This window comes from Podarcis filfolensis, assembly GCF_964270895.1.
Source record: "Podarcis filfolensis genome assembly, chromosome: 5".
NCBI classification, from domain to species: Eukaryota; Metazoa; Chordata; class Lepidosauria; order Squamata; family Lacertidae; genus Podarcis; species Podarcis filfolensis.
In genome coordinates this window covers 83,214,998-83,237,870 of record NC_139608.1, presented here as the reverse complement: position 1 = coordinate 83,237,870, position 22,873 = coordinate 83,214,998, and the positions used below count along the sequence as shown (strand labels likewise).

General features: G+C 39.6%; 1 protein-coding gene across 1 annotated transcript in view; it reads left to right on the top strand.

Annotated features, from left to right (window-relative positions):
- The window catches only part of LRMDA (leucine rich melanocyte differentiation associated), a 746,646-nt gene that overhangs the window by 9,786 nt on the left and 713,987 nt on the right, over window positions 1-22,873 (top strand). Inside the window, 1 exon segment of the mRNA XM_083614913.1 lies at window positions 6,147-6,247. Coding sequence (XP_083471039.1) covers window positions 6,147-6,247 — 101 coding nt within the window.

The following is a 22,873-nucleotide window of genomic DNA, read 5'->3' as shown; positions in this document are numbered from 1 at the left end:
TGTTTACTCCAGTGCTTTTGAATATATAATTGTGGTAGTTGTGGTTGGATGTGGCAGGGAGTGCAAGTGTTTGTTCCTTGGAGGCTTTATGCATCCCTTTTGAAGTACAAAGTACTCTGAAATGGATATGTATTTAGTGGCGGGAAATTGTAATAGCACTTTTATGGTACTCTAGAGTGTTCAAACAATGACTTATCTCAGTGTTTTTTTATTATGACTCTTTAACTTTATGCTTCATAACTAGTTTCTTGATTATAACAAATGTAAAATGAGCCCCTAATCTCACCTTTTAATAATATATTTTGTTAGTAGTACAATCCTACTAACTGAATTGGCCCCATGGGGTCTTGGGACTACTTTCTGTTGGACTTCTGCTGGACTTCCTTTTTCATGAAATGTCTTCCTGGCCAAGAAGAGCAGTGGTTGTTGGCAGAAAATACTGAGTTTACCTAGCACCGCTCTGTTCCAAACAGCCATTTCATCTGCTTGTATCAACCAAAGAGCCTTGTGTATGTGTGATGGCAAGTAGAATCATTCTCCCTGCCCGCACTTCTAAGGAAGATGATTAAGGTTGCAATCCCACTTACCAAGGAGTAAGCCCCATGAACTCAGTGCGATGTTACCTCTGAGTAAACCTGTATAAGGGTGTGTTGCCAATGCCCACTAAATATGGGACTGGATGCTGTTTAACAGAGGTGTCACCATCTGTTGAGTAATGAGATGTAATGGTGTCCTTTTTACTTAAAATTGAACTGATTTCCCCCCCTCCTGTGCATCCTACCCCAGTTAACTTTGGTCCAGTGCCATATCTAATGTAAGCAGTGCCTATAATTCCATCATTAATTTATCCTTCTGAGTTAATGATTCCCAGCTGGCAAGCATATATTGCCTTAATTAAATCAAGCACCTTTTTGCATTTCCTGAGAGGGCAAAGCTGGACTCTTTTTCCCCAAAGAGGGTGAGAGCACCTTGCTAAAAACGAAACATATTTTTATTTTATTTTTACGTATTAATGAACGTATTTATGAACACTTTAATAAAAATATGTAAGTTTTAATGAAAATATAAGAATAAAATTAGCAAAAAGTATCCATAAAAACATCAAGAATAAAGATGCTCTTTTGATTCGACTAATCTCTGAGATAACGCTTAAGTGATACAGCTCAGACTGTCCCAGGAAGCTTCTCCACCTGTAACTCCTGTTATGTAATGGCTGTCATGTCATAGCCAATGCAATCCTCTCTATGTGCACACAATTTTCTCCAGTAAAGATTCAAAGCAGTACACAGTGGTACCTTGGGTTACATACGCTTCAGGTTACAGACTCCGCTAACCCAGAAATAGTACCTTGGGTTAAGAACTTTGCTTCAGAATGAGAACAGAAATCGTGCGGCAGCGGTGCGGCAGCAGCAGGAGGCCCCATTAGCTAAAGTGGTGCTTCAGGTTAAGAACAGTTTCAGGTTAAGAACGGACCTCCGGAACGAATTTAGTACGTAACCAGAGGTACCACTGTACAGTATTGCTAATTTCCCAGATTATTGCTTTCAGTGAATATGTGTATAAGATATGCATATGTGTGCACAGACCTACTAGCATATCCATTAACAATAAGATATTCAAGGTTCGCCTTTGGGATTGGTTATGAAAAGCATGTTATTTCATGCAGTTGTACCCCTTCTATGTAAATTCTTGCCCAGGAAATACAGTGTGGAAAACAAACAAACCCCTTACTCAACCATAACTTAATTGGGAGGTCCTCTTTGACACAAGTATAGGAGGCCTAACATCTGGCTCTTTGAGATTGTTCTATGTCAAGCAACTGGAAATCTGAAAACTGACACTGGAAAAGAGGGAGTTTATGTGCAGCATTTTCTCCTGATGATAAAAATATGCTGCTGTCTTTTCCAGCCCCGAAGTGGTTATATTTTTGTGTGTATTAATCTAAATGCTTCTGCATGCACATGTGTCTTGTAAATAGCTTTGGGATCCTTTAGGGTGAATGGCAGCAGACAATTGGAAAATGTTTACTGATTCTGGAGTGGGATTCCAAATAATTAGATTGAAATCTCTCTTCCTTTTGCTTTCTGGAGACTGTTAAAAGCGAGCCTTTGTCCTGAAGTAGAATTTATTGCAAAGGAAGGGATGACAGATGCCTTGAGAAGGGAGAGGAAATTGCAAGAATGAACTCTGAGCTTTTTATTTTTTCAGCTCATGTATTCACAGTAAAACTATTTTCTCTGTAGTTGACTATCTCTTTCTCAGATGAAGTTACTGAGCAAGGATGAATTAAAGGGGATGAAGTGCTACATTATCAGACTGCAATCATTTTAAGACCAGCTGAACCACAAGGGTGATTTGTAAAGTTAGGGGATGCGGTGGCAAGTTGTCATGTAGAGTAGGTTGTATTTTGAAGAACATGAAATATCATCCAAACACAACTTGCCTGACTCTTATTTTCTTGTTCTTATCTGGAATTTGAAGAAATGGAAACTTAAAAGACAAATGGGAACTCCCTAAGACCAAGTTCTTTAAAGAGTGCATTCTGAATCAAGCATAGACATTGCTTTGCTGCTTAAATTCTTCTGGACTAAATAGGGAGTTATCGCAAATTAAACTTGCAAATACATCAATTTCCAAAAAGCACTCGGTCAGCCTTTTCTGAAACTTTATGTAAGTGGTTTGCTATAGAGGGATGAGCTCATATGGATTCATTGGAGCTTCTGATTAAGTGCTAAAACTTCAACTGTTTTATGTGTGGCAAGATAAAATTTCAGTGTGTCTTGTGCAACACCATTCATTGTTTAATAACTGCTGTATGTGAGAGCTTAAGATTGGACTTCCTTTAATCTTGTAAGTTATTATGTATGGCAATAATGTATTATCTTTATTAAGAGTCTGGCATCTTCCTGTAAACATCTGTGCGAAATCTATGGGAAATCAGTATTCCTTTAAATTTTGATGTTGATGTTGTCAGGGGCTCAGGAGCAGGAGCACAGGGGAGAGAGGAAATGGAGAGCGAAGGGGAAGAATCCGAGGGCAGCGTAGGGGAGTATGACAGTGGCCCGAGAGATTCCATGAGCTTCTCCAGCGAATCAGAAGATTCCCAGAAGGGGGCGCCGATGGTCAAGGCAAGGGGGGTCCCAGGGGGAACGCACCAGAAACAAGGAGCCAGCGGGGAACCCCGAAGCAGCAGCGGGGGATCAGGACCAGTTTCCCCACCAGAGCGTAGTGGGGGGGAAGAGTCACATGTGTCAGGGCCAGCGTCTCCTCCAGCGGGGAGAGAAGGTGAGTCAGGGCTGACCACGCCTCCAACGGAGGGGAGGTCAGTTGCAGCTAGCCTCCCCGAAGGGGGAAGCAGTGACAGCAGCAGTGAAACGGTCAGGAGGAAAGTTGCTGGCTGGGCGCGCGCGCCAAGTTCAAATGTACAGGCGCGGGGGACAGCAGGAGACCCGGATGGGGAACCAGCTCCTAAAGCCCGCCGGAGGGAGGGGGAAGGCTCAGGGGATTCAGCATCAGAAGAGTCTAGAAAGGGCGAGACCCCAACGGACAGGCGGAACCAGAGGCGGAAAGAACAGAAGAAGAGGTGGAGTAAGGCTAGAGTCTTAAACTGGTGTATGGGGGGAGGAGACTCAGACGGAGCATCAGCGGTCTGAAAGTTGAGACGTAGAGCTGCACGCTGTGGTTCTGGAAGTGAAACTGAACTTCAATAAAGACTTTCGTATTTAACAACGAAGTGGCGTTGGTCCTTTGTGAGCTGGGACCTTGGGCAGCTCTGACAGATGTATATTCACAATGTACTGTTCTATTTTATTTTTTATTAGTAAGAGATGTACTTTTTTGTTCTGTTTTCTTTTTTCCCCTTTTCCTTTTCCTAAGTTTTCTTTGTGTGTCTATGTTGATTTTTAAACCAATAAAGATTGAATTAAAAAAATTTTTTTTGGGATGTTGTTAACTAAAAATCTTGCTTTAATAGGCATTGATTGCTAGGAGGAGCTTGTTTTAATGTGCATTGGTGGCGGGGGGCTGCTGGAAATGTAACACCTGCTTAGGGTTGAAGTTAAAGAGAAGCAATTTGGTAGTTGGAATGTAGCCGTTGAAAGTGACAGAAGCCTGAATTTTGCACCTGATGATTTGCGAAAGGAACAGGGTGGGAGGCTGTAAATACACGAAGGTTGGTTTCGGAGAACAGATACTTATTTGAAACATTTACAGCGTGCCTGCCTGCTTTCCCATACTCACTTTGTATATTTAAAAACAATGTAGATGAAAACAAAAGTACATGAACAGAAAAATGCTCCACTTACTACTCTTTGCTTACAAGAAACAAAATCTTTAAAAGATGGCTTCTGGAACTTCCTTCCACACTGGGAGGTACGAAACACTATAGTAGTTTCTTTTCAACTGTCTCACATAGTTGTGATTCGTATTTATTACTATTATTACTATTTATTAAATTTCTAGACCACCCTTCACCTGAGGATCACAGGGAGGTTTGCAATATAAAAGCACAAAAATATACAACACAGTAAGAAACAAAAGCAATACCTCCCACTGTTTAAAAGGCCATATATTGTTTAACCAGCCAAAGGCCTGGAAGAAGAGGAGTGGTTTTGCCTGGTGCCTAAAGATGTGCAACAAAGTGCCAGGTGAGCCTCCCTAGGGAGAGCATTCCCCAAGCAGGGAGCCACTGCAGAAAAGGCCCGTTCTTGTTTTGCCACACTCCAGATGTCTCGTCCAGTTAGGTTCATGTTTAACTGATAGGGTATTATGGTATGAGCTCTCCTGAAGATTGCTGCCTGATTTCTCCCCTCTGTTTGAGAACCCTTTAGGTTGTATTCAGTGATAGACAGACTCAGAGTAAACACATTGAAATTGATGGACATGGCTTGCTTAGGTACATTAATTTCAGTGAATCTACTTTGAGTAGAATTTATTTGGCTACAACCCATTGTCGTGGTCCAGCTGCAGATATGACAGTGTACTAATGCAGAGTTGTTACTGGTAGGCTGGGTGTGGAACGAGTACACATTTTTGTTTCCAGGTGAGAGCCTTGATTTACTGTTTCTACATTTTACATTTGTACAGTAGGTTTGCAGACAGAAAGACAACAGTTGGGAGACAAACATAATTTGGGCTGAATTGGATGATACAGACTGATCACTCTCCTATGTGCAATGGTGGGGTGAGAGAGCGCCTTCTCTCGCTGCTCATGCATATACCTCAGATACCATTGTTTATCCATGTTTTAATAAAATATTCACTTATGGTCTACAGGTGCAAAATTCAAAGCATACAGATTCACTTTACACAGTTGATTTCTCATATAAAATTGTGTAGTGTCTTCTGAGCTTACACTCACTGGATTTTCTGCATGCAGGCCCCACTGAAACATTTTTCCATTGCTTGGATAACCATTGGTGTTGGAGGCAAGGTACGAACACTCCTGCTTTCCACCAGGTGTAGGGGAAAGATCTGGCTCTGTAATATCCAATCCAGCCCATAGTGGTTAAGAGACCCAGGAAGCCCTCGATTCAAATCTTCTCAACTGTGAACACACTAAGGTGGCTTTAGGCAGGCTGTTATCTGTCCGTTTCAATCTCTTCCATCTGTAATATCCTGAGGTAATTTAAGTGAAGTACTATGACCACATGAAAACGAACTATAGAAATAAATTGTTACTGTTTTCAAGATACTTTAATGTGTATTGGCCCTAAGAAATGTTGCCTGTCTCCTCTTCACCCTCTCCCTTTACTCCCAAATTTTAGGGTGCTTGGCATCTGAACAAAATAAACTAGACAATAAAACTGAGGCACTACACTAATGATGTTATGAAGCAGGATACTATAAAATGCTTTCTTTTAGATACTCTGCTGTTAACTCTGGAAAAGTTAATTACAATTTAGTAAATAAGTTGCTCTTGAAACTGCAAAATATCCAACTTGAGCTGACCATGGAAGTTGTTAAAACAGATTCATAATGTGACAGGTGGAGCTAGACTAATCTCAACAGTGCTAGCAGTTTATTGTCCTGACAATTGGGTGAATACTTTCATTTTGTTTCCTGCATATCTAGATTTTCAAGGCAATAGATGTCTGAAGATCGCAAATCACCCAGCTGCTAAACTCTTTTGCCCTTAATTCTTATAGGTATCTTATATCGGTCAAGATTGCAAAGAAATCCCAGCATTCCTAGGAAGAAACTATGGACGCATTGCAAAAAGACTGGATCTTAGCTTCAACTTGTTAAGGTAGGTCATGCTTTGGGTTTGACCATGGAGCAACACAAATGAAGCCTTTTGCATTTTTTAAAGAAAGCATTAGTTTTACTACACGTCATCAATTTCTGTACTGATGTATTGTTTACCCAATTATACGAATAGTGCATTAATATAGAGCTAGTCTGTATGCAGAAAAGAGTTTATGGTTAACACTTTCTTTGGATATTTCTTTGGAAGAAGAATGAAGAGGAGATTATCAGTTGCAAGTATCATTTTGCAATGTAATGGATGCAGCTTACATTGTACAAGAAATTTGCACTATTTTTCATCTGCTTCTGCTGAAAGAAGAGATGAATGAAAATGTGTTCTCAGAACAGATCAGGAATTGCTAAGTTCTCTGAACTGTCTGAGACTTTGCTGAGTCTCTTCCAGAGTGGGATTGCTTTAGAATAATTTTTAAACTCAACTTTCCTATTTTCAGATATGAAATGTATTTCTTGAACAAGCGTGCCAATTTACCTATCTAATTGGTTGCTGTAGCAATAGGAATGTATTGGATTACAACCAAATATAGCCTTTTAACAACAGGCGCTTAAGCTAAAAGCCATATATTCTATATGCCTTTTGCACGGCAGAATTATGTTTGCTAAGAGATACATTTTTGTATGCCTTTCTCTGTACATATGCCAGGATACAAAGCACTATCTCTTACTTGAAGGCTAGGGCTACAATCCAATGCACAAATACTTGGACATAAAAACAGTTATTTACTTCTGAGTAAAATGTGTGTTTAGGAGCAAGATAATGGTGCAATCAGTATTTTTTTTCATGGAATGGATATTAAATGAGTGGTCATCAGAAATAGTCATCATTTAAGACAGCATTGTAGGGCTAAAGTTGGAGAGCGTACATTACTATGCTGTCCACCTGAATGGGCTCAGTGGATTATTTTGGTGACCTACAGAATGATATCTCCTGGATCCTAGTGTTTGCGATGAATTTCTAGTCCCTGGTTCTAGTAGAAAACCCACACTAATCAATGCTATATGTAACTTACTGGCTGCACTTGCATGTCACAATCTTAATTCTACAAACTGTGGCTTGAACTCTACTTGCAATCCTTGTTTGGAGCTCTTGCTCAAACCTCTCTTTCTGATGTGTAACAGCAAACTGGTTTAATCAAACCAGAAATTGTTCAGTTAAACTGAGCACACACAGGGAGGAAGGAACGCATGAATATGGTGTTAGTTCCTGATCCTGGCAGTATTTAACCTCAGATATATTTCCCCACTCCATGTTCTCCCCCCGCCTTGGATAAGAAAGCCTTTAACTTAATGTATATATTGGTCACAATTCAGAGCTTATAAGTAAAGCCTTCAACTTGTTTCTATTTATTTCATGTTTCCTTTTAAAGAAGGCTATTTTAAGAGAATCTGGGCTGGTTTGGATGTAACATCCCCAACTTGCTTAACCATGGTTTGGGATCATGCCTTCTCATCATGCATCTGCTTCAGCACTGTAATCCTGATTTATTCTTTGAACAGATTTCTGTTATATCCAAAATGTGGGTTTGGTTGCAGCCTGCCCTTTCTCCCCTTCTTGGAGCTGCAGGGTTGATTGTTGGGGTTATCAATTAGTCTGCACAGAGCCCTCTGGCAGATGTAGATTTTAGGTTTACTATAAATTCTATGTTTGTTTATCACCCATACTGAATAATTTACCTTTATGTTGCATTACCAACTTGAAGGGGAACCCACAGCAGTAGGGAATTCCCTCCTCTTTCAGGGCTATTATAAATGGTCAAAATGATCTGGGTCATGTTGCTTCTTTGACCCAATGGTGTTCAAATTGCACTGCTGTGTCCCTGGGTGTGTCAGATGAGTGAGAGTTGGTGCCATGTACTCTATGCACACATTCTGTGTATGTCAGAAAGAGGAGTGAACTCAGGACCATGCTATTCCACAAGAAACTGAGGTACATCCGCCCCTTAAAAGGTGTGTCTAAATCCACATACATGTCCAGGACTCATACAAACTCCCAAGAGGTTTAGGATTTTTATTGGAGTTAAACATGTGACTGTTATGGTTATGTGTTCCTACAATTGACCTTATGCTCACAAGAAGTTCATGCACCAAATAAATAAATAAAGATAATTTTATTACTTGAAATGACAGAGTAAATGGATGCTGCTTTCAGACAGCAATGTTGCAATATAAGCGGGCAGCAAAGGAAGGAAGGTACCAAGGTCAAAACAGGTCACAATGAGAGTCTTTTTTCTATCAAGTTATACCAACTTCATGGATGCCATGATTTGCTTGAATGAACCATAGAAAAAGTTTGGATTGGCAAACACCATTACACTCCATCTCATCTTTCTCTGGAATCCCCTTCAGGCCAATCTCCCTTCCTCCAATTTTTGTCCTTCAGTTTCAGTTCCAAGTCCTCAGACACCATTTTTCAGCCGCTGTATTTGATTGGTTTTCAAGGCATAAGAACAGCCCTCCCAGTCTACCAAGAGGGCTTTACAGATTTTAACTCGCTTATCCCTTTGTCACACTGTCAGTTTTGTGCCTTTTTGTGCCTTAGAGCCACCCAGTATCATATTGTCCTAGTCCATTTCATCTGGCAGCTCTGCAGGTTCAAGAGAAACAAGTAAAGAGATATAACTTATTCATTTCCACAACCAACTAGAATTATTTATTTTGTTCCTAACTGGCTTCCAGTTTCTTGGCAAACTGTACTTTGACATTCTATATGAATCTGGCACACAATGGTTTCTTCACACCACAGGTTGCCTTCAAACTAGGATCAAGCACAGGTTTTTATTGTGGTTCACCACTTATGATAAATTGCTATACATGAAGAGAAGATGTTAGCCCAAGGTTCGCTGATTTCCATTCAACTATACATGCTGTCATGAGTCTTGTGAAATTGCTTTGGTGGGATTGGTCAGAGGGGGATGACAAATAGGGAGAAAATGGGGAACTAGAGGAACAGGATCTTGGGAAGGGGTCCAATATGCTACGAGATCTTAGTTTGGATCCAAGGGAGGGGCCAAGCAGATTGTCAGAGGAGAGGTCTGCCCCAGTGTCACCAAACACACCAAGCATAATCTCAGCTGGCTTGTGTAACCCCTGTGCTGCCTCTCACCAGTGAAGAGCCTCCCATCTTCGTCAAAGTACTTGTAGAAAAATCAGTGAACCAAGCCTGTTGCCTCCTTCCCTGTCAAAAAGGGTGAGAAGATGACTGTGCCATCCTAAACAAACTCTGCAAATACAGCCTACTTGGAGGAGTGCCTGTCTGCTTGCCCCATCCTGTGGCTTGGGACGCCAACTGCACAAATGACTGTGTCTGCCCCACTTTTCCAAAGGAAAGCTTTGGGGGGCATATAAAATGTTGGGACAATGTCTTAGCTTTTGCCTAGCCATGGACTTAAGAGAGCTGTGACAGCTGTTAACCTGAATGCTTTTTACGCTGGCTTGTGTATCGAACTGACCTATACATTAAAGCCTTTGCCAAAAATGAAATTGGTAAGCTGAGTACTGCATCTGCTAGGATGGGCCAGGACAAATGCAGTCATTGTTGCCTGTACTTATTGTTTCTTGTGGATTTCTTGAGATAGGCTTGTGTAGCTTCTGTTGACCAAGTGGCTTCACAGTCCTTCCTAATCCTACCCACTCTTCCTTCCATCCGCCTGACTGCTGATGGAAATTAAAATAGCTTGCATTTCCCATTGTTCCAATTTGGGTTCTTTTCTGAGTAGCAATGATTATATTAATTAAGGACTTTTTGTCATCTCTCTCTCTCTCGTTTTTATGGTAATTCCTATGTGAATATAAATCTTTAAATGTAATTTTTAAAATAGCATGAAATATTATGAGAATCTGGTTTTAATGAGAGATTTCTCATGGTTCCTGGAAAATTTTAAGTAGAAAAATGTAAGGTAAAATTACTGACAGCAGCTATGCAGATTCCTCCATCTAATTATTCTAGGGGAAGTAAACAGACCTTGCTTTCAATGGAGTAGCTGAAATGAATTAGGTTGACAATCTTCTGACACATTTGCCTACTTAAAAAATTAGGAGGAGAGAAGGCAGCTGAATACGTTGAATGTTTTGATGAGCATAACAAGAAAAAAACCCTAAAATTCATTTGTATCTTGCACTAGCTATATGGGGCATATGAACTGAGCTGATAAAGGCATGAAATTCTCTGCTTTGCTTAAAAAAATATATTTGAGAGACAAGGGGTGCAACCCAGAGAAGGTTGGGGACACTAAGTGGTCATGAGAACAGAGGCCAAGGATCCAAAAAAAAAAAAAATGTGCTGTTAGCTCTATGTGCCCATAGCAGCTTTTGTCTTGTGTTCAAGAAATATATTGGATTCAAACGAAATTTGGGATATGTCCTTAGAGCAGCTGCTGTTTCAAGAGCAAACACTTTTTGAAGTGGCAAACAATTTTTGAAGTGGGAGGCCTTTACAAAAATGTCTTGTGATGTGACTCGGGGAGTTTGCAATTCAAAGACCCAAATAGTGAAAATCTGAGACTGTTTAAGGTAGATCTTTAGGTTCTACCCATAGTTTAAGTCTCCTAGATCTCGGTAAATGAGATGATTGCTGACTGAGAGATGGAAGTATTGCTCGAACAGAAAGGAGAACTGGAAACTAAAACATACAGCTTCAAGAGACAGCTGTGAAATTATGATGCTATGAGGTTGCCAGACCTCTTTTAAGCTGCCAAAGAGTGAACAGTCATGCAGTTGGTAGGGTGCAATGCTATGGCCAGTCTTCAAATGAAATATTTGAGTGTTTGGCATATCACTTAGTTGCCTTGAGATTCTCTAGAGAGAATCCCTAATCTATTTGTCTGCTGCCAATACCAATAGACTTTAGGGTTGGTTCCCACATGCTTTTTGGATGCCTTCATCTGCCCACCTGCAGTAAAACATGTATCTCCCATATTGGTCTCTACAGCCATAGCAGGTGCTGTAACTCTCCAATGGTTTGACCAAAATGTGCATTCTTCCACTGTCTCCCAAGACAGACGGATGCCAACAGAACAATTGGTGACTTTCAGGTGAATGTGTGAACAGCGTGCTTTGGAAAATACTGAGTTTAAATAAACAATAGGGTGATGGGAAACTTCTGTCTGAGGTGGCTTATCTCTGCTGCTGGTTAATCTTTTACGGCTCATTCATGCATGCAAGTCTGTCAGTGGTGGATCTGCATATCTGAACAGTTCAGAGAGACTCCTAATTTTCTCTAGGGTGTGCTCAATAATTTTAGAAGACAGCTGGAAGAAGGGTTGATGATTTTCCAAGGGTGATGCCAGTCAATCCATTGTTGAGGTCAGAACTCAAAACTCTCTTCACAAGGATGCACTTGTGAATGCTACTTCTGCTGAAGTGTCAGACAGCATTTGGATTCCATTTTGCAGGTACCTTCAAGCTTTTAAGATTTGCCTGGGACACCACTTACTCCATCCCTGTTACATCTCTTTGCGTGGCTTATTATTGTAGCGACAAAAGAAAGATTTAAGATAAAGCACGACATTCTCATTATAGTCCTTAAGATGAATCTTCATTCACTTTAATATGTGAGAAAAATGCACTATTGTTAAAACTTTTCTTTATGGGTACATTTATTAGGTACTGGGAATATTTTCACTGTAATTGGGTAAATCTTAATAGTGGCAATTGCATATTTATCAGTGTGAGAGGCTGTTATTAATGTAGCTGTCATGCACAAACACATTTCTGCATGAAATCCATTTAGTATGTGCATTATTCGGTCTGGAATGTCACCGGGACATCAAAGCCCCCCTTAGGCATAAGAGCCCAGTGCCCTGCTGCGGCTGCAGAAGGGGCTTGATCAATAAACGTAACATGTTAATGCGGAGCAAATAGAATAAAAGATTTTCTTTGACAAGACATGAAAAATCACCTTGTGTCAGCTGGCATGGCGATGCCATTTCAGCAGAGACACTTGCAAACTTGATCTGACAAGTAAAGAGGAGAGATGATGGTTATAAGGTGCTTTTGTTTCAAACTTCTTTTTTGACCTGTCAGGCTTTGAAGGAGCCTGAATGGCCCTTTTTTGTCATGTGAAAATTGTAGTCTTAGGCAGTTATGAAGCAGTTATCTCTTCTCAAATTGTGAATGCTGCTGTTTAATTGATTCACTTAGCATTTGAAACTGTCACGCATTAATAATTGCTAAATCCTGTAGGTACTCTCTGATGTGTCATGCTTAAATGTGTAGTTATCAGAAAATTAATATCCTTAATGAACCAGCGCTTTAGACTAGCATTGCATGAAATTCTCCTTTGCCCTTTCATTTGCTGAATGTATACCAGCCAGTTTTCAGAGTGAACCCCTCCTGGAGGATGGTGCATTCTTTTTGATGCCCGACAATTGCCAGATTTGCTTTGGGTACACAGTGTGCTAAATGACAAATACAGTAATTATACTGGAGTTAGTAATTAACATAATTATAGTCAATTATGACAAATACAGTGCAGAGCTAAATAAATGAGAGGGGGGAGAAATTAGCAAGCTAATTGATTTATCTTGTTCGGTGTTTGCAACTGGCAGTTGTAGCCTTCCCCCCCCTCCTTGGGAAATAAAGTGATGTTTACACATACTGGATCTTGTTGCGAAGACGTTCTGTCTTGCAACTCTTCTGCATACTTTTCTAGATTTTTTTTAAAAGACTGAAACTTGGGAGGGGGAATTTCCTCCACCTTACATAATACTGAGGTGTTTTTTTATTGCCGAAAACTAACCCATTGAATTTGGTGCATGTAATTTTATTTTTCTTAAACAGATTTGCCTTTGCTTATCCATCCATATAGATTTTGTTTCTGCCGTAAAGTATTTGAAGCTTATTGTAATTCTCTTCCCCGTGGCTTGTTCACACAGATTGCGTCAAGTAACTAACAAACTTGTACAATTTACAAGACGCACCACAAGACGCACCTAGTTTTTGGAGGAGGAAAACAAGGGAAAAAATATTCTGAATCTCAGAAGCTAGAACAGCAAGAGGGATCGCTGCACAGTGAAAGCAGCAATCCCTCTTGCTGTTTTGGCTTCTGTGATAGCTGTGCAGGCTGCATTCGCTCCATAAGACGCACACACATTTCCCCTTGCTTTTTAGGAGGGAAAAAGTGAGTCTTATAGAACAAAAAATACGGTAATTCCTTCCTGTATGCACATGGTACCCACCGTAGGACTGGCTCAAAATACGGTAGTTTGTTGTTCTAAAATCATCCAATATGAGATGCTTGCCTGTATTTCTCACTTGAATCAAAAGCTGTTCTGATTGAAAACTCTGATAGAAATTTCAGAGGGTGCCAACGCTTTCTTGTGTTTAAGTATGGGTTTATTTCAAACAGTTTAGAAAAATAGGGTCTGGAATGAAAAAATGCTATGCATGATTTTCAGCATGTTGATAGGAGCTTTCCAGCTCTCTCTTCCTGGTGGCATCTTATAACTCCCCTGTCCCTGAAAATAATGGGCCTTTTGTATCAGCACTCCTTAAAGTGTGAAGGGCTACTGTCAGTAGTATAAACGAGTAACCGAAGTACTGCCTGGAAGTAACCTGTATAGGCAGGTCCCTCTAGAATTAATCCAGAAGCTATATTACACACACACACACACACACACACACACACACACACGAGCCAGTGTGGTGTAGTGGTTAGGGGATCAGACTAAGAGCTGGGAGACCAGGGCTGCATCTAGACACATCAAAGAAGTGTTTCAGTTAAACGTGTTTTAAACGTTGAGAAATTGCATTGGCAGAAATGGAACTCCACAGCGCCATCTGGTGTTGCAGTGTTATAATGCATATACAACACATATAAAACACTTTTTCTTTACCAACCTAGCTGAGTCCCAGGGTTCAAATCCGCACTTGGCCATGAAGATTGCTAGGTGACTTATGGCCAGTCTCCGCCCCTCAGCCTAATGTACCTCACAACATTGTGGGGTTTAAATGAAGAGGAGGAGAAAACTATGTACGTCACCTTGGAGAAAAAGGTGGGATATAAATACAAACAAATAAACAAACTTTTATCCTGCCCCTTTTTCTAAGGTTGCCCAGTAAAGTAGTAAAGCAATAACATTAGAAACACACTTAAAGCATTTTAAAACAATAACATCTAAAAACAGTGAAAGTTTTTGGCTCTATCAACTTGGAATGGGAAAAGCTTTTGATTTCTCTTTTTTTTTCTAGCCAAATGCTCAGTTTTTCCCATTTTTGCATCAATTTGCAAAATTTTCTTTCAAAAAATCTGCACATTTTCCCTAATCCAGGCATTTTTTTGCATACTGTATGTGTTGGTGTGTGTATATGCATATCTCTGTGTTCAAATATTTCAGTTGGAGAAGAGAACTGTGAGTTTCAAAGGATAAATGTTTTGGTTTGCTTATTGGTTCAGGAATTGCAGAGTAGGTAGAGTTCATGTTAAAATGTGACCTGAAAGAATTTCTCTTCCATCCCTAGTATATGCAGAAGGAGGAGATTGAAAAGGCACAGAGATTTTTCTAGAACAGCAAGGGATAACTCTGAAATCAAATGTGACAAGGGTACTGGTCCAGACACACTCAAATGCTCTCTCTAAAATCACCATTCAAGATGCTGACACAGTGAAGAATGATAAGAGGAGCAGGAAACTGCTACATCATGAAAGCCTTTGTCTTTTACTCTGTACTTTGTTCCCCCTGCTTGGTGCTGAAGAAGTACCCAATGTGCTGCAAAAAGGAGGTAGCAACCTTGGTAACATTGCAGGCACAATACAATTTGGTTGCTATTTTTGTGTGTGTTAGCCATGCTAAAAAGAGCCACTCTGATGTCACTCTGTCTATTACGTGAAGTGGCGCAGACGATTGTCATAGAGCAAAATGAGGAAAACCTGATTATCATGACAGCATCAAAGACCAGTGCATTTTTTTTCAGGCTGAGGAGCCAGTGTGTCAGATTAGACATGCATATATAGTAATTATGCTGTCATCCAGGTCATAGTTAATATAGGTTTGTAATTCAAGTTAGAGTCTCTTTCAGTGAAGAGACACTGACAACCAGGGAAGGCTTGTGCTTTGAGTTTTTGTGGTTGGTTTCCATTATGTGGTCAGTTGGTGGCTGAGCAGTTATTTTTGTCTTGGTTGCTCTTATTTCAGTGTTATTTTGGCAATAGTGAGAGGACTCCTGGCCAAGATCTTAGTTTATGTTATGATGCCTTCTTGCATTTCTTCCTCTTTGCTAATTCCTTTCTCAGCTTGTGAACAAAAGACAAGAGAATTGTTAGGAAAACATGTTTAAAAAGCATTTGATAGATTTTGTGCTATACTGAAATTTCTATGTCAATGGAAAAACTTTTAGCCTGAATTCAACCGTTCAGTTTGGATTTCTTGACTGCACTGACATGCAATTTGATTTTAAATGCTGCATTTAAAGCTCTCTGGGGTTAAGCTGCTTGAGGACTGATTTGGCATGGGGAAATGGCACTGTGCCCCCTTCCCCATCTGCCACCTCTTCACTCCTGATTGCCTTCACCAGAAGAGGGTTTTCGTTATTTAAAGGGGGCCATTGAACCATCATTTAACATACTCATATGTAGTGTGCAGTTTATAATTTCTGGTAACATGCTTGTCAGATATATGTGATATTGTTGATTTTCAAACTATAAGCTTGTTTGAGGCTTGGTACACTGAGTTTTGTTGTTGTTGTTATAACACTATATTACAAGTTCTTCACCTAAGGCCTCAGGGAAGGTTACAACCATTAAAACACGAGAGATCTTATATATACAATGGTACCTCGGGTTAAGTACTTAATTCGTTCCGGGGGTCCGTTCTTAACCTGAAACTGTTCTTAACCTGAAGCACCACTTTAGCTAATGGGGCCTTCTGCTGCCGCCGCACGATTTCTGTTCTCATCCTGAAGCAAAGTTCTTAACCCGAGGTACTATTTCGGGGTTAGCAGAGTCTGTAACCTGAAGCGTATGTAACCTGAAGCGTATGTAACCCGAGGTACCACTGTATATATATATATATATATATATATATATATATATATATATATATAATACCCAGACAAAAAAGGGCAGTTCCAGCACAGCTGTCAACCCAACATTGGTGTCAAAGGTAAACTAGAGGAAAGCATTATAAATTATCCAGCACAGAAGACCAAGCCTTGCTCACAGAGGATCACTTTGGTTTCTAAAAAAGGAAGTATCAGATCACCAACTTAGAGTATTTTAAGGGTGGTATGCAAACATGTAGAGTCGCTATAAAGTCACTATGAAAGTAATTGAATGCTACACTAAGGTGATTATTCTGCCAGGATAATTCATTTCATTTCAGCTTTCCAAACAGAATGATCCACCCTCTTCTTCTATTGTGTGCTTTTCTGAGGGTATCCTGATCACTCCCAGCAGAGCCAATTTCAGGGGGTGCACAGAGAAAGGAGAGGAAGAGTGCAGGGTTTCTGCTGACAGGATTCATTAGCTGAATTCTCCCCAAATACTTGAATTTTCAAAAAGCCTTTGACATAGTCTAGGCATAGGCAAACTCGGCCCTCTGAATGTTTTGGGACTACAACTCCCATCATCCCTGACCACTGGTGCTGTTAGCGAAGGATGATGGGAGTTGTAGTCCCAAAACATCTTAAGGGTTGAGTTTGCCTATGCCTGACATAATCAGTTGGCAAAAGTTTCAGAAAAAGAAAAAAAAATTCAGTAGTCATGGGATAAAATAGGACCTAACTGCTCATCAGAGAAAGGTAGCAATAAACATTAGTTTTCACAATGTCTAGAAGCAGTTAGTGTGCTCTCTCAAATATCTTTATTTGGATGGCTTGCATTTAATATTCATAGATGGTCAGGATTGGGGGGGAATAGTAGGTAGACTAACTTAATCAATGACCCCCAAACTATTCAAGATGGCATCATTTCAAGCAGCCTGTGCGGAGCTTCAGAATGTTCTCTTCTGGATGAAAAGATATAAAAATGGCATATATATTTCAATGGAAGTTAGTGCAAAGAACAGCAAATTCCAACTTCACATTGTGCTTCAAAACAAAACTTTACTGAGAACTACCTACGTCTCTTTTCTGGCTTGCTCTACAATCTAAGAAAGAACTCTGTAATGTTACATTTACTACCTCAACATTGTCAAGATAACAGATAATTGGGTTTGCATGGCAGTTGGATTACTAAGAGTTCGTCTGCTGAATCTGTTTATCAACAAGGTTGTGTAAATTTGAAGTGTAAATATGTGTGAAATTTTTGTTTTTATTTTTTCATGGATTATTCACATAGTTGAAAAGTGGCATTGTATATCCTGGTACTTTTCACCAAAAACGGCGGTGAAATTTTCAAAAGAGCATGATTTTCTGGTGTCTCCCCCCCCCCCCCGCCCCAATTGTGTGTTACTTTGGATCCTAGCATCTGTTCACATTGCAAACAATTAATACAAGGGCTCTTCCTGAATGTCAAACATGCACACATATATCTCTTGTTAAAGAAAATTAAAATTGAACCCTTTCCTGAATTAGGAAGATGTGACTTATCTGTATAGGGTTCGTTTTACAAAGGCTTAGCTTACTCATGCACATCTAGTTCCTCATTCAAAGCTCTGATCAGCTTTCTACTGTGTTGGCTATTGCTCAACAAACTAAGATTAATTGTGTAACATCGTTTGCAACAAAGGCACAGCTTCTTCTTGCAAATCTGCCATAACTATTAAGAAGCCTGTTGCTGTTTTCAAGACACTTACCTGCAGCTGCAAATATATACTGCCAGCTTACTCTTGAAAATGAAAATTGCCAATATTAGTTGTGTGTGTCCATGGTTGCAACGTGTGTGTGTGTGTGTGTGTGTGTGTGTGTGTGTTTAATGAGAACAGCCTGTCTAAATGAAGTTAAGCTGGAAATAGTAATTTGCTCTATAGGACACTGAGTATCATAATAAATTAAAATTTGCACACATCCCAATCTGTAGCTTAGAGCTATTCATCTCTCTTTTTATGGCTGTGTAGTTAAGAGTTCTTAAATTAAAAGTGCATTAACCTTTTTGCGTTTTCGCTAACATTTTTGACTCTGCATCAGTCTTCCTCCCTGCTGCCTTAATCAAAAGCTTGAAGTGAAACATCAGTTGCAATGGAGTGAAAAAGCAACACAAACACATTCACATAGTATTAGGAATAACTTATAACAAACAAACCAAAACACCCACATCTTCTATGGAACTCAGGATGACATACATGCACCAGTCTCCTTTTATTCTTAAATTAACCCTGTGAAAAGTTGTGTGTAATGTAATGTAATGTAATGTAATGTAATGTAATGTAAAGTTGTGTGTGTAATGTAAGCTTCATGTTTTTTCTAAGAATGCTTCCATATTGCAGCACTTCAAAAATTTAGTCTAGAGTTGCCATGCCGTATTCACCAACTGTTTACAGGGCAAGCCACATGATGCCATGATCCATTAATTGTTGTCCTGTATTTTCCCTTTAGTTCTTTTTAGTTCTTTTATTTTATTTTTGACCATAGAAAGTTCAACCTTTTTTGAGAGAGACTGAAGACTAGTGTAGTTCCCACAGGTATAAATTCCTACAACATTGCTCCTTCATCTTTTAAAAAGGGTGGAGTTTTGCTATGGACAGTGACATAATCGGAGAAGTGAACCTATTGCAGCTCAGAGCACACTCAACCTATGGAGTTGGAACCAATTTACCACCTTGTTTTATTTTAAATCAGTCTTTTAGTGCTAACAGACTTTCCCAGCTATATTGTTTTTACAAGAGTGAAATAGCTATTAAAGGGTTGTAGTGCTATGACACTCTTGTTGAGGAAATAAACTTTTCAGGTCATGGCCTTTAAGCATCTTGACCAGGAACGGAAATATCCTAACATTATCATCATTTTGAAAAGAATAGTAGTACAGTGTTAGTAAAGGTAAAGGGACCCCTGACTGTTAAGTCCAGTCGTGGACGACTCTGGGATTGCTGTGCTCATCTCGCTTTATTGGCAGAGGGAGCTGGCGTACAGCTTCCAGGTCATGTGGCCAGCATGACTAAGCCACTTCTGGCGAACCAGAGCAGCGCATGAAAAAGGATAAATGGAGCAGCACTGGAGCGATACCTATTTATCTACTTGCACTTTGACGTGCTTTTGAACTGCTAGGTTGGCAGGAGCAGGGACCGAGCAATGGGAGCTCACCCCATTGCGGGGATTCGAACCGCTGACCTTCCGATCGGCAAGCCCTAGGCTCTGTGGTTTAGTGTTACAACACTGTAAAACTCATTAAAGTGGCGTTTTTCTAATATTTCAATATTTTAAAACTATATAACTGGAAGAGTGTTTTAGTGCTAATTAAAGCACGAAGAAGTGAATCAGGTGATAAACTGGTAGCATAGTGAATGTGTGCTGAGCTTAAAATGGCTGCTTATTTGAATTGGACCTTCACCACTCACAGCAGCTACAGCATTGGCTGAACATAACGGAGTGAAGATACGTATACAAAAAGTGCAGAATGCCCAGTGGTTTGGAAAGTTGATCACTTGTTACCTACAGTGGAAATGCAGTGATTAGTGAAAGGAACCACCTACTTGAAAGCTGCTGAAATCTGACATTCTATCCACTGACTGAGTCATGCTAACTGCAGTGGGATTTGAACACCTGCTCCTGAAGACGCGCTGTTGCAAGTAGGGTGGGGTGGGGAACACTGCAGAAGAAGAAGAGGAAAGTATCAAAAAATTGCAAGAGTGATGGAGGTCCTGGAGTAACTTCATGGTAACTCTATACCAACAGAAAATCGAAACTGATTTTGGTGATCTTGGGGAAGATATGCATAATAAGTATATTCATATTCTGCCATAGAGAATTGGTACCACATTGCTTCATCAGTGAAAGCATTGTGGACATAAGAGTCTTACTGAATCAGACTAAGAATCCATGTAGTCAAGTACCCAAAGTGACCAGCCAGTTGCTTCCATGAAGTCAGTGAGTGGAGCATGAAAACACCGGCTCTCTCCCATTGGCCATCCTCTAGCATCTGGTATTCAGGTGCATACCAGTGGTTCTATTTAGCTGTTATGGAAAATAGTTTGTGATTGACCTGACATCCATGAATCTGTGTGCCACTTCTTAAAAGGGAACAATATAGCACGGCACAATATCTGGGCATGAGGCACAGAGGTGCACATGAATTTATTCTGTTACCAATTCAAATCCTTACTGGTAATGTTTCGGATAATGTATGTAGTACAGGTGACCAAAGTGGTTATCGAGCTCTGTAGAGTGGTTCCACTGACAAAATTGCACTTAGTTTAAAAGTGCATGCATTGCTGGACCTCTCTCAGACACATAATCATTCTTTCCCTTAAATTCTGAACAGCTAGTGAAAGAGTTAAGCCAAGCAGCCAGAAACCACTTTCAGCTTTTATACTTTGCAGATACAACCTTTTAAGCTTACCTACATTTTTACCTGCGGATGGCAATCGTTTTGCATTTTAATGACAAATCAAGTACGCTAACTTGCATTTGAAACGAAAGTGCCTTAAATGTCTCTGGCTGTCAGAATGAGATGTTAGGAGCTTGATGAAAAGAGAACAAAGAAGACAAAGTATGAAGCTGAGATACAGTGGAAAATGAAATAAAACCGTGTATGGCCTGTCAGGGGTGTCAGTTGATATTCCTATCTAAAGCACATTATAGTATTACTTTGCAGCTCATAGCTTACTCATCTGTCTTTTTTAATTCATCACTTTCTAGCCCACATCTTTTAAGTCCCATGTGTCAACAATGGGAGAAATCTGTTAATTGACAAATGAGTGTCACAAATGTGAATTGGTGCCTTTACATCAGAGGCAGGTAGTCTCTGTTGTTTTTTTCCTGTCGGGTCTATTATTGGCATAAGCCAGCGTAAGACATCTGTCTTTGCCAGAATGAGAGATGACAGCCAAAGAAGGCCTGTCATTGTTTTAGAGCATGCTCATTCTGGTGAGATACTGTAGAAAGATAAAATGTCAGTTTAAAGGAATATGAAAAACTATCTTCAGGAAGTCCTTAAATTACTTGGAGAAAGGGGTCTGGGAATTGGTGCCAGAATTGAAATTTGAATATTTCAACTTGCATCTATCACATCTATTTAACAATATTTTTTTTCCTGAGTAGCTAAATCAGTTTATAAGGCATTTAGGAAAATGTAATGTTGCATTGGCATAATTAGCTTTATAGGATAGGAAGGAACCTTTGCAGATTCCTGTTTGTTACAAGCTCATTTATTATCAGACATATATAGAATCATCCCAATACAGATATTCTTCGAAGCATTTTTTCCTGTTGATTTGCATCTATTTTTTAAAATTACCTCTTCTGCAATTTCTTGTCCTATTATTCATCAATTTGACATTGAAATATAATATAATGAAGCTTAAAAAATAACAGCTAGAGACCTGGTCGCATGCTGATACAACAATTAAAAGGAAGGAGAAACAGTTAATTTTGTTTCTTTAGTGCATGAAAGTTATCAAAATACATAATATTTGTTGCCATGTTAGTTTTTTCAGCTAAAATATAAAGTATTGCAGCACCTTAAAAACAAACAAATTTATTAAGGTTTTGTAGACTAGAGGCCACTTCATCATATGCATGAAATATTACCCTCAAATCCTGATTACACACCACACGCCACCACACATGGTTTGGAGGGTGAGGTTGTAAACCTGGTTGTAAACCAGGAGGTCAGAGTGAAAAGAAATACAGTACAGACTGTACATAGTGGCACTGGAAAGCTAATCAATGCATATAGTGTGATTAAAAACCCGTTAGCTTGATTCAAACTACAGGTGATAGAATTAAACTTCTGGATTCATTGTAATTTAGCAGTTTCACATTGCACTCTCGCTTTTCAAATCCCTTTCTTTTAAAATAGCCACCTTTAGGTTATGGGCAAAGTTGGCCTTTCAGAGACGGAACTCTCCCACTGTTTTTTTTTTTTTTTAATAATGCCAGTTGTGATGTAAGATTTTTGTCCATTTCCCCCCTATATAGGACACAAGTGTTATAGCATATAACACCTTTGAATATAAGCAGGTACAACTCTTGATGCTATGGTTTATGCTATTAAGTCCACTGATATTGTTGCCTGAGCAAATATGGGGACAGAGTTGGAATCTGGACTTGTGGAAACCAGAAAATCTCATTTGTAAGGTAACGTATAACATATACCGGTAACACATGGGTTTTATGTAGAGTAAGAAAAGCATCTGAATGAACAAGGAAATGAACAGGAGGGACACCTAAGAAGGTAGACAGGAAGTAACAGGGTTATGTACCTTTTGATCAAAAGTTGATAATTGTCTTCTCAGTAAACTGGGAACCAATGCTTCTCAATAAGAAGGGGTTCTTTCTGGATTGTATGGGAGTTGGAAGGTTATCAATGGAGGGACCATTGAAGGCATACAGAATACATCTGCACATACAACTATGACAGAGTTGCTTGCTTTTGTGCTGAAGAGTGGGATTTGGATTTTGTAGTGTAAAAGTAAGAAATGGTCAACTTGGATGACAGGCTTAAAAGTAAGACTTGCAAATAAACACAAATGCTACAAATAAATAAATTTCTGTGCCTGTCATTTTTGTTTGTTTGTTT